General features: G+C 42.9%; 1 protein-coding gene across 1 annotated transcript in view; it reads right to left on the bottom strand.

Annotated features, from left to right (window-relative positions):
• Nucleotides 1-12,056, bottom strand: part of SEPTIN8 (septin 8) — a 273,057-nt gene that overhangs the window by 137,516 nt on the left and 123,485 nt on the right. Inside the window, exon 3 of the mRNA XM_069244736.1 lies at nt 2,202-2,397. Within this exon, the coding sequence (XP_069100837.1) occupies nt 2,202-2,397 (196 nt within the window). The remainder of the gene's footprint in view (nt 1-2,201; nt 2,398-12,056) is intronic.

The raw sequence follows: 12,056 nt of genomic DNA, 5'->3' as shown, positions 1-12,056 counted from the left end.
AATATCAAGATAACTCTGGTGATTAATGTTACTGCTGGTGAGAAATCCGAATATTGTCTAGTGGCAGTTTGTACCCCTTTTAAAGTAGGGCAGAGGTATAATATGCCTGCTGTAAAGAACGTGTACCATGCAGATCACAGAACTGTGAGTGAACTACGAGTAGTGCTTCAAAAACTAAAAAGAAATGTTGTCTGAGAGGGGCTATGGAGAGACCAGGGGCACTGTTGGAGGGTGGCGGGGGTGGGGGGTGGATTTATGGAGACAGAGGTCATGAGTGGAGGAAGGGGACCAAAAAAAAAAAAGACTGTTGCAGCAGGTGACACCAGCGCTACAGCAGGCCCTGCGTGCTAGGCCCTCTCATGTATTTTGCAAGGGAGGGTCCCTCAAGTTTTGTTACGCCATTCGTTATGACGGGAAGGATTTGTTCTTGCAATGTTGACATTAGGACTATTTGTTTTTATTTTAACACTTCACGGCAGTGCATGGCTTTCCACCATGCACTGCCGTGAAGTGTTACAAAACTCGTTATCCCCAAACCCATTTGTCCTTTCTCCCCCCAATGCGTTTCAATTTTTTTAATCCTCTGCTTAATTGTGTCTTTTCATGTTTTTATTTATTTTGTACCTATTCCTTGTGGGAGAGCTTGGCAGCTGCTTCCTGCCCCACCTGTAAAAAGAAAATTCTGCGGTCACCCTGCTGCACAAACTGCACACTTTTTGGCACACACATCTTTCACCCTTAGTTCCTCCTACCATCTGAAGCCCCTTATCGTCATTTGTAAAATTTTATTTTATTTTTACTAGTCGGGGGGTTAAGCAGTTGTATACTGCTACCACGGGCTATCCATTTTCATTGAATCCTGGGTCATATATATATATATATATATATTTTTTTTTTTAACTCACCATTCTTAGATGGCCAATTTGGTACAGTACTTAAAAAATAAAAAAATAAAAATAAAAAGGTAAAAACATGGCCAGGGAGTAGGCAAACGAATGGTGGACTTATTTTCATTATTTTTTTGGGTTGAAGATAAATCATTTAAGAAGGGCCATCATGCACCAATCGAGAGAGACACACTTGGCGGCTATGCTTGAATGATTTTTCATTTTTTAAGAAAATTAATTATAAGATGCAGACACACGAACATGTGCACGCGAGCCTAGTGGTCATCTAGAGGGAAAAAACACTAGCAAGGTCACACCAATGTTCGAGTTAGGCACTACTTTGTTTTTCATACTAAGACAATTTCAGTAGGCCCTGCCCACAACATAGACACCGAGAGCCCACAAGATCTGACTTTAAAGTGCCGCTCCAATAAAATTAGCATGCACCATTTGTTTATGGTGCAATAGAAATAATCACAAAGCTGTCCTCATATCACCCATGTTTTTTCTCTGAAAGGGTTGAGAGAGCTCCAAAAGAGAGCTACTAAGCTCTTTTGCAAACCTACGAAAGCGCCTACTTTGGTGTACAGAATCAACACCTCTACCATTATCACTTGAAAAATAACTTAGTGCCGAACAAAAGTAAAGTGCTTCGTGATAACGAGATGAAATAAAGCAACAAACATAGGGCCATATGTACCAACACATTTTCCCATAGACATAGAATGGGTAAAACCCTGTGATACATCTGGCCCAGAATCTAAAGCTCTAACATTTTCTTGTCCTGGGTGCACAAGTATCGGGTGGTGTTACAAATATGTAATGTGCACAGGTGTTGCCCACAGTGGAATACGAAAAGGAAGCGTTATAACGTGGCAAAGCTTCTTAGAACTCACCAACAACAGGAGGATAGCATTCACACAAATGCCTACAGGGTGCCTGGAAGAACTGATTCTGGGGATGAGGGTGGTACTTTAAATTTGTGCCACGGTGTGTGAATGTTATTTTGCGTAATCAGTATGCAATCAACAAATCAAGACTATAATAGACATAGAAATACATTATTGAATGTTATTCTATAAGTTAAGTGCCTGCACACAAACTACAATTTTGACATTTGACTCTTGCTAATCCTAATCACCGTTTGTTATTCCAACAAAGTATTAACTAAAAAAAAAAAATACACATCACTTGGAATGCATATTTAAAAAAATGCTAATTACAAATGCACGAGTAAATGGTAGGAAATGCTATGGAAATTTATTATTATTGTGCCAACTACTATCATATTTGACTAAAGGATCACAGACTTACCTATCGTCCTTATTGATCTGGTCTCCAAATCCCACAGTGTCCACTATCGTCAGCTTGAGATTCACGCTGCTCTCCTGAAGGTCGTAGGTCCGCGGCCGTAAGCGGACTCCGTTCTCATAGTGGCTGGCCTCTTCGGTCTCAAACGTTGTGTTGAAAAGTGTGTTCATTAAAGTCGACTTTCCAATCCCAGTTTCACCTAGGAAAAAGAGAATATGCGGCTGCCTCGGTGAGTGGAGAAAGTGAACTTAAAATTTGAAACACAATTAAACGAAGCAGCCTTACTATGTCCACATCCTCAAGACACTCTGGGCAGACAATCGAGCTAGACAGCTTAATAGGCATCCGAGGACATACACCGGATGTATCAAGAGAAGAACTCGAACACAGATGTAACTATGCATCATGCTGATCAAACAATGTAAATAAGAACATATTTTTCTCTTAGTTTTATTTATATTTCAAATTCTGATTAATTCCTATCTGTGCAATATAGCCTAATTAAAACAGGCATAGATGAGAAACAAAACCGCCAACACGTGTTTCGTCCTCTCGGACTTTTTCAAGGCTGCAAACAGAAACAAATGGGAACTATTTACAATTGTAGGCACTACCCTCTGGTAGTTCCCATTTGTTTCTGTTTGAAGCCTTGAAAAAGTCCGAGAGGACGAAACACGTGTTGGCTGTTTTGTTTCTCATTTATGCCTGTTCATTCTGAGGAGTCAGACTGTTAGTGTAACCTGCTATATATTTTTTCAGATGTGGACTTAAACATCTTTGAATTATGATTTAACTACCGATCACTGAGGATTAAACGTTTCATACTAAGTCACCCGACTTTGGACTCATTTGTTTGGAGTGCCCTGGTTGCTCTTCTCTTAGATTCTGTAACTTACAGCTCATGACATAGGTGTTTTTTGATATCCACCTTTGTTTGTGTGCACCTCGGAACCCTTGGTGGTTGGGTTTCTTGCACCAGGCTGGCACCCACCACAAGACTTTTTGATGACGTACTACTGTGTTCGTTCTTGGTAACAGATGTGCATCGCTAAGCATCAACCACCTTTCTTCAGTAATGTAAAACAATATTCCCCGGGTGTCAGACAAGCGCCCTTAGATTGTACACTACTACGTGCACCTTGTGCCCACACATCAACGCACACACTGGAAAGCGCGAACAGTGCAACAGGTTCATGCAAGCACTCCTTACAGTACCGCTCTCTGACCTGGAATAACTACAGGGAGTGCAGAATTATTAGGCAAGTTGTATTTTTGAGGATTAATTTTATTATTGAACAACAACCATGTTCTCAATGAACCCAAAAAACTCATTAATATCAAAGCTGAATATTTTTGGAAGTAGTTTTTAGTTTGTTTTTAGTTTTAGCTATGTTAGGGGGATATCTGTGTGTGCAGGTGACTATTACTGTGCATAATTATTAGGCAATTTAACAAAAAAAAAATATATACCCATTTCAATTATTTATTATTACCAGTGAAACCAATATAACATCTCAACATTCACAAATATACATTTCTGACATTCAAAAACAAAACAAAAACAAATCAGTGACCAATATAGCCACCTTTCTTTGCAAGGACACTCAAAAGCCTGCCATCCATGGATTCTGTCAGTGTTTTGATCTGTTCACCATCAACAATGCGTGCAGCAGCAACCACAGCCTCCCGGACACTGTTCAGAGAGGTGTACTGTTTTCCCTCCTTGTAAATCTCACATTTGATGATGGACCACAGGTTCTCAATGGGGTTCAGATCAGGTGAACAAGGAGGCCATGTCATTAGATTTCCTTCTTTTATACCCTTTCTTGCCAGCCACGCTGTGGAGTACTTGGACGCGTGTGATGGAGCATTGTCCTGCATGAAAATCATGTTTTTCTTGAAGGATGCAGACTTCTTCCTGTACCACTGCTTGAAGAAGGTGTCTTCCAGGAACTGGCAGTAGGACTGGGAGTTGAGCTTGACTCCATCCTCAACCCGAAAAGGCCCCACAAGCTCATCTTTGATGATACCAGCCCAAACCAGTACTCCACCTCCACCTTGCTGGCGTCTGAGTCGGACTGGAGCTCTCTGCCCTTTACCAATCCAGCCACGGGCCCATCCATCTGTACCATCAAGGCTCACTCTCATTTCATCAGTCCATAAAACCTTAGAAAACTCAGTCTTGAGATATTTATTGGCCCAGTCTTGACGTTTCAGCTTGTGTGTCTTGTTCAGTGGTGGTCGTCTTTCAGCCTTTCTTACCTTGGCCATGTCTCTGAGTATTGCACACCTTGTGCTTTTGGGCACTCCAGTGATGTTGCAGCTCTGAAATATGGCCAAACTGGTGGCAAGTGGCACCGTGGCAGCTGCACGCTTGACTTTTCTCAGTTCATGGGCAGTTATTTTGCGCCTTGGTTTTTCCACACGCTTCTTGCGACCCTGTTGACTATTTTGAATGAAACGCTTGATTGTTCGATGATCACGCTTCAGAAGCTTTGCAATTTTAAGAGTGCTGCATCCCTCTGCAAGATATCTCACTATTTTTGACTTTTCTGAGCCTGTCAAGTCCTTCTTTTGACCCATTTTGTCAAAGGAAAGGAAGTTGCCTAATAATTATGCACACCTGATATAGGGTGTTGATGTCATTAGACCACACCCCTTCTCATTACAGAGATGCACATCACCTAATATGCTTAATTGGTAGTAGGCTTTCGAGCCTATACAGCTTGGAGTAAGACAACATGCATAAAGAGGATGATGTGGTCAAAATACTCATTTGCCTAATAATTCTGCACTCCCTGTATACAGGTCTAGATTTTCACGGATAGCTCTCTACCCGATGAACAGAGTACAGTGGATCTACAGATTCTAGGTTAATGCATAGGGAAATAGGTTAAACAGGCTGACCTATCACATGGCCCTAACACATGCCTGGGATTGACCACGCAAACCCAGAATGAGATTTAGAGGCTTTCTGCACTGCTCCCAGCATTGCGTGCAAGGCAGGACCTGCCGCACAAAAAAGATAGAAGCACTGGCAATGCCATTAGATCTGGCTTTGGCAATTATATAATTTGTGTGTTTATTTTTGCAAGCATTTGCAATACAAATTAAATTTTTAAAAGACTTTTTAAAAAAAAGAAAAAAAGAAGGACATATTGGTCCCCCAGCCTCAGCATTAATATGTGCTATTGTTAGATTGATGTGTACGTGTGAAGGGAATAAATTACATCACTCACAGTGCAAAAGAGCCAATTGTTCAAGTTGGCTGACCCATTACTACTTGCTGCATGGTGTGGTGGACCTGAGTAAATTGTAACTGACAGCTCAACAGACCGAAGGATGAGGAAGGCTGACATCAACCCTGTATAAATGTATGCATTTTCATTTATAGTCTTTATTTAACTATAGGAGGCTGGCGATATGCAGTCTGACATCAAAACCTAAGAACCTAAGCGACCACGAGGCAACATATACAAGAGCCGCTTTAATCTCACAAAGGGTAATAGCCATGCCTGATTATTAGGCAATAAACTGCTACGAGTACAAGGTGATAGATGGAATGCTTGAATTAATAGACAGGAAATCGGTTAGGGCCACATTCCTGGATATCGTTTTTTACCCATCATGCCACTCTAGAAAAAGGCTTGCCTTATACAAATCAGAACCACCCTGCTACTAATAGGAACAGTCTATCTCAAACTGCCAGGCAAAGCCTCTCACCCCCAGAAGGTACCACCAGCAATCCCAGACCAGTTGTGACCTATTTAGGTCTCATCAATGAGGTACAGTTTGACTTTTATGGCACAGTGAGCAAGGGACCCATATCTGGACACACCGTTGCATTTAGGACGCAAAGTGCAACAACGTTGAACGGATGCCTGAATTAATCTCAGCCACTCGCATTCGCTTGGGCCATATTCCAGTCCATCATTTTTTGCCCACCATGCCACTCTAAACAAAGGCTCGCCTTATGCAATTGAGTACCGACCCTGATCCTCAGGGGAAGAATCTGTCCTGAAATGTGAGGCAAGGCACCCTCCAGAAAGGACCACCTGCAACCCCAGAAAGGTTTGGACATACTTAGGTTTCATCAGCAAGGTATAGCTTGATTCCTATGGCACAATGAGCATAGGACCAACATCTGGGCATACTCTTTGTAAACAGCAATTCAAACATTCTAGTCATCACTTTGTTTATATATTTCAGAGTGATGCACTAAGTAGAGCGGTCATGCCCAAATACGAGTCCCGTGCACACTGTGGCACTAAAAACAAGCCACACCTAACTGATGAGCCCCAATAAGGGCAAAACTGTTAATGGGTTCTTGCATTCCGGTTCAGGGAGTACCTGGCCTGACAAATCAGGATGTACTGTTAACAATGGACCAGGTTCAAGACTGATTTGCATATAGCTGGGTCCAAACTGAAGTGGCATGGTGTGCAAAATAACGATTGACTAGGATGTGGCCAAAGTAACAACAAGTGGTCGAGATAAATTCAAGCATTCCAGCCATCAGTTTTTGTATACTTCAGCAATTAACAGGCATAGCCACACCCTTAAATACACTTCCTCCAAATTAAATTTCAAATTCAATGTGCCTACCTTTGGTACAACCCACAAAGAACATCAGATGGAAAAAAAAGAGCACTCCTAGCTATCCAGGGGATCACTCTTAGCGGAAGGAATGTCACAACCACACCTGTGGTGATCCACAGAGAAAGAGGTGATAATGAATACTGTTTACATTGAGAATAGGATTCAAACATACCACAAAGATGTCACTTAACACTAGGTCCCTGAGAGAGATGTTAAATGTTTGTATTATAGCAAGTGTTAGGCTTTGGAACACATGGTTAAATGCTTAACAATACACATCGGCTATGCTCATATGTACATCACTTCCTTAGAAGGTGCTACCGATACTCTCGTCCACAACCAAAACACATACAAGAAAGGACTGGTTTTAACTTGACCTGAATCTCGGATGCTTTGCAATTTTGGCCAGATATATAAACGCTTTCCGGACTGAGCATATATGTAGGTCACAGAACTAGAGAAGACGGTGTGAAACTGTCTTCTCCAGTTGTTAATGAAGCCGTCTGCCAATACATATTAGCAAAGGCAAGCGATATAGGCCTGCGACACCAGGGCTCTCCGACAGCGGTTTTCATTCCCAGGAAGGAGGGTTAGTTACGCGTTACCTTACGTGAAATGCACATCACGAGTTTGAGTCGAAAAAAATCCAACTAGGAAATATTTCCTCATCTGAAACAAGAAATGCGAATTTGCACTCTTAAGTGCCAGGAATCGAAGCTTGCAGTGGCGACCGGCAGCTTTAGGAGGGAGTGGGGCGGGCGGGACACACACACACACACACACACACACACACACACACACACATTCTTTCACACACAGATACGCACGCACATCCATTAACAACACTCATAACACTCAAACATGCACACACACCAAATATTCAATTTAAAACAACACACACACACACACACACTTACCTTCAAGCCTCCAGGTCCCAGGAGGGTTGGGACAGCTGCCTTCCCTCATTGGCTGACCTAAATCAGCCAATGTGGGAAGGCAGCAGTCCCAGCCTCGCAACAGAGTGGGGTGGGGTCAGTGCTGCTGACCCCACCCCACCCCACTCTGTGACGAAGTGTCACTGATTGACACTCGCCCTGGGCACTTCATAGTGTGCTTTCCTCGTCACCCAGGGGAGGGCCTCGAGGCACCTTTGCTGAGCCGAGGGGGTCACGCCCATAGGAGCTGTGACCTCCTCCGCTCAACAAAGTTCAGCTCAGGCAGCCAGGAGTCTGCGCAAATCACGCATGTCGGCTCCTGGCTGCCTGAGCTGAACATGGAGAGTGTCTGGCAGGCTGACCTTTGTTCAGCCTGACAGACATTCTTCACGAGGGGCAAAAGGTGGGGTGGCGTGGCCCCTCCACCCTAAAGGACAGGCCACGACTGGAAGCTTGTGCGCCGATAATTCATTTGACCAATATTTGTAAATGGATCAGTACGAACAACAAAAAACATGTTATTTTTTTATATAAGAAAACATGCCTGATGCCATCCTTTTAAACTGATAAGCTTGTTGTAAAATTAGTTATGGTTTTGTAGGTAGCACTTTAACATTACCTGGGGAGTTGTTGGGCACATATTTTAATACAAAATTAATTGTAATAATAAGTGCAATGAGCACAAAAAGACAACACATGCATTAAACCCTATATAAAGTCAGCATTGCCAAAGGCTGCAGGGCTATTGGCTTTGCCAATGCATGCTTGATTTGGCATACTGAATTATTATAATCGTATATGGGATAACCGGTTAGTGCTCCAAGGTGGCAGTCTCGTTTAGAAGTAGCACGTAGGCCACGCTTAAACAACTGAAAATGATAAAAGATCCCACAATCATTCCAATTTGGCAACTGGCCATGTGCACACAAGAAGGGTCCATCTAGATATGCTTTTTGTTATACTTTATGGCAAAATATATCAAAAGATGGCGCCACTGTGTGCACATTCATGCAAGCAAGGAGCACCATGCAGGAATGGTATTTGTTATAAAGTATAACAAAAACAATTAAAAGATGGCTGCCTGTGAGCTCACACACATGCACAGAAGATCATACTGGAATGCTTATTTGTCACAAAGTAGAACAAAATTATTTGGTGCTCCATCTTTAAATGGGTTTAAGTTAATACAATACAAAATCATTATAAGATATCCTCTTGTAGGGAGTGCCATCTTTGAATGTTTTTTGAAATACTAATAACCAATGGAAAAACCCATTTAAAAATGCCACTGTTTACAGTGCCACAAGCATGATAGGGCACAGTGCAAGTGGCAGAGTGTGACTGGTAGCAGTGTTTCATGAGCTGCAAGCCCATTAAAAAAAAAAAAAGACGACAAAATGTTAAAAAGAAAAGAAACAGATGTTGACTGATAACCCCTGGCATTTCAGAAGTCTAATTCTATAATGTATGTGCAAAGGGAAAATGCCAAAAATACAGAGGGGAGCAAACAGCTGAAGTTGGTTGATTCACTGCCACTTACTATTTGCTCTGCTCTGTGAGTAAACACAAAATATGAATGGCACTCATGACACCATAACAAACCAGTTAGTGACGATAGCTGGTTGTGTGTGTGATATGCCATCTTTCATAGTCTCACTGCAACATTTGCAATACAATTTTTGATAATTGTATAGTCACTGAAAAACACAAAGGTTACAGAGATGTTTTAGTTAGGTTCTGAATTTATTCGTACAAACCCACAAAAATTCAGCAGTTCTAGTTAGAGTTCTTTCAAGTAACTAAAACTTGCGCCTTTGCCATGCACAGTTGTCTCATCAATAATTGTACTGCAAATGTTGCAGTGAGACTATGAAAGGTGGCTTAGAATATGCCATCAATGATATAATATGCGGAGTAATTAGCTGGTGCGAGTCTGAGTGGGTGCATCAGGGTGTCAGTGAGCTGTGAGTGGGTGTGTGATGTCTGAGTGGGTGTGTGAATGGGTGCGAAGCTGTGAGTGGGTGCATGAGGGTCAGACTGGGGCTGTGAGTGAGTGCACGAGGGTCTGAGAGTGGCTGCGTGAGTGGGTCTGTGAGTGGGTGTATAAATGTCTGAGTGGGCGTATGAGTGGGAGAATTGATTGAAGGAGACCGAGAGAAAAAGTGGGAGCAAGAGAGAATTTTTAGGCTTTGATGTCTGATATACTTAGAATGAGATATTGGTCTTCAATTTAAAAATAAAATAAAATTGGGGGGGGGGGGGGTGGGGGCAGGGGGATGAGTCTACCTGGACTCAATCTCCCAAAACTCAGTGTGAAGGTATGTGACCTTCACACTGAGCCATGAGGGTTTTTTTTTTGCCCTTTATGCTAAAAGGTTCCCCCGCAATCCCTATATATATATTTTTTTTTTTAAATGTACTTTTTAAAATAAAAATCCCTTATGGGCTACCTGGCGTTGCGGGGGAAGCCTTAAGGTTTCCTTCGCAGTGCCTTTGCTTCAGCAAGCAGGGAGCTACTTTGACAGCAGCTCCCTACTGGCTGAAGCATTTCACACATGCAGGGGAAAGCGATGAAAGCTTTGAATTTTGACAGCGGCACCTGTAAACCCAAAGTGTTTGCTGTGGCTTGTGCACCCCTCCCCATATATACTTAAAGCAAAGCCATGGGAGGTGGAGGTCCAAAGGGACCCTTTTCACTTTTTAAAAGATTTTCCCTAGGGGATGGCGGTCCTGGGGGGTTGTTTGAAGAGCACAGGTCCCCACTCACCACATATATAAAAATGAAAGCCCTGGGGATGTCGTGGGTCCCTGGGGTGGGGTTGGGGCTGTGGACCCCCCTGCATATATAAAAATAAAAGCACTGGGGAGGTGGCAAAATGTTAATGCCCCCAGGACCTGGCCCACACGGGAGCCTATAAAAAAACAAGGGAAGGAGCCCGTGATTGTTTTTTTTTTCTCAATGTTTTGACCCAAATTCGAGAATATCATGAATTCACAACAATTTCTTTCCTTTTTTTTTTTAATGCTTTTTTGTTCCTCCCCTCCCCCCACCACCAGTGCTACAGGGTCAGGGTATCTCTACTCTGGCCCCTTTTATTTATTTTTTAAACTTTTTTACTGGGACTCGGCTGAAGCAGAGTCCCAAGATGGCTACCAACACTTCCTAGTTTGACGTGTGGGCAGCCAATCAGGGCTGTGTATTTCCCCTGCACAAGCTCGTCTAATCGCGAATACTCTGCAGCCAGGGATATACAAATATTTCTCAAAAACTACTGAATGGATTTACATCAATTAACAAAAAGCACAATCTGTGTACCAACAGCTAACTTTGTGCCAAATTTGGTGTAATTGCTTCCAGCGGTTTGGGCTGTAGAAGTGTTGACAGATCCAATGGGAATTAACTTGGGAAATGCCCCCTGTTTCTCGGCCCCTCACTTAACAGATCACCCTGAAACTTTCATTGCGCACCAAGAATCACTGGGCCTCTTTTTGTGGAAATCTTGGGGAAGATTTGCCCAACGGTGCCAAAGATGGAAACATGGTCCTAACTATAACTACCTAGTGGTGACCGCCACTAGGTAATTAATATATATATATTATAATATGTATACACACACACACACCTGGTCCAAAGTCTCTACCAGAAAACACATTACCGAAGGTAATTAACTTTTCCATCTGACATAGACTTCCAACTGCAGATTCCTTACCTGTGAATAGATACCCAAATATCATCATCCACAGAGGTGGGTATGTGAACCAATTTCAAGCGAGAAAGTTCTGCAGGACCTAACAGGACCTAACAGGCAAAGTGACTTTCCCTATGGACCTGACTGTCCAGGCAGCAGGGTTTAGTAAACATGTGCAGAGATGCCCACGTTGCTGCCTGGCAGGTGTACAGGATAGGAACTCCATGTGCTAATGCAGCGGTCGCAGCTTTAGCTCTGGTGGAATGAGCTCACAAGCCTCCTTTTTGGTCCCTGAATAGCAGATCTTGATGCAGGGCACAACCAAATGAGAGATGGTTTGCTTATGGACCACCCAACCTTTCTTCGTACCCACAACCCCACTAAGAGTTAGTCATCCACCTGGACCTCATGGGTACGATCAAGGTAGAACGCCAATACTCTTTTTGGGCTCAGGCGGTGGAGTTGCTCCTCTTCCTTAGAAGGATGTTGGCGGGAGGGGTGCATAAAAAGTTGGCATGGTGATTTATTGGCCTACATGAAAAGACGTGACCATTCTTGGTAGAAAAGAGGCCCTTGTACGAAGCACCACTTTATCAGGATATATAGAGAAGTAAGGCAGCTTAGATGATAAGGCC

Source organism: Pleurodeles waltl, chromosome 7, assembly GCF_031143425.1.
Source record: "Pleurodeles waltl isolate 20211129_DDA chromosome 7, aPleWal1.hap1.20221129, whole genome shotgun sequence".
Classification (NCBI taxonomy): domain Eukaryota; kingdom Metazoa; phylum Chordata; class Amphibia; order Caudata; family Salamandridae; genus Pleurodeles; species Pleurodeles waltl.
This window is presented reverse-complemented; position numbering and strand designations above follow the sequence as displayed.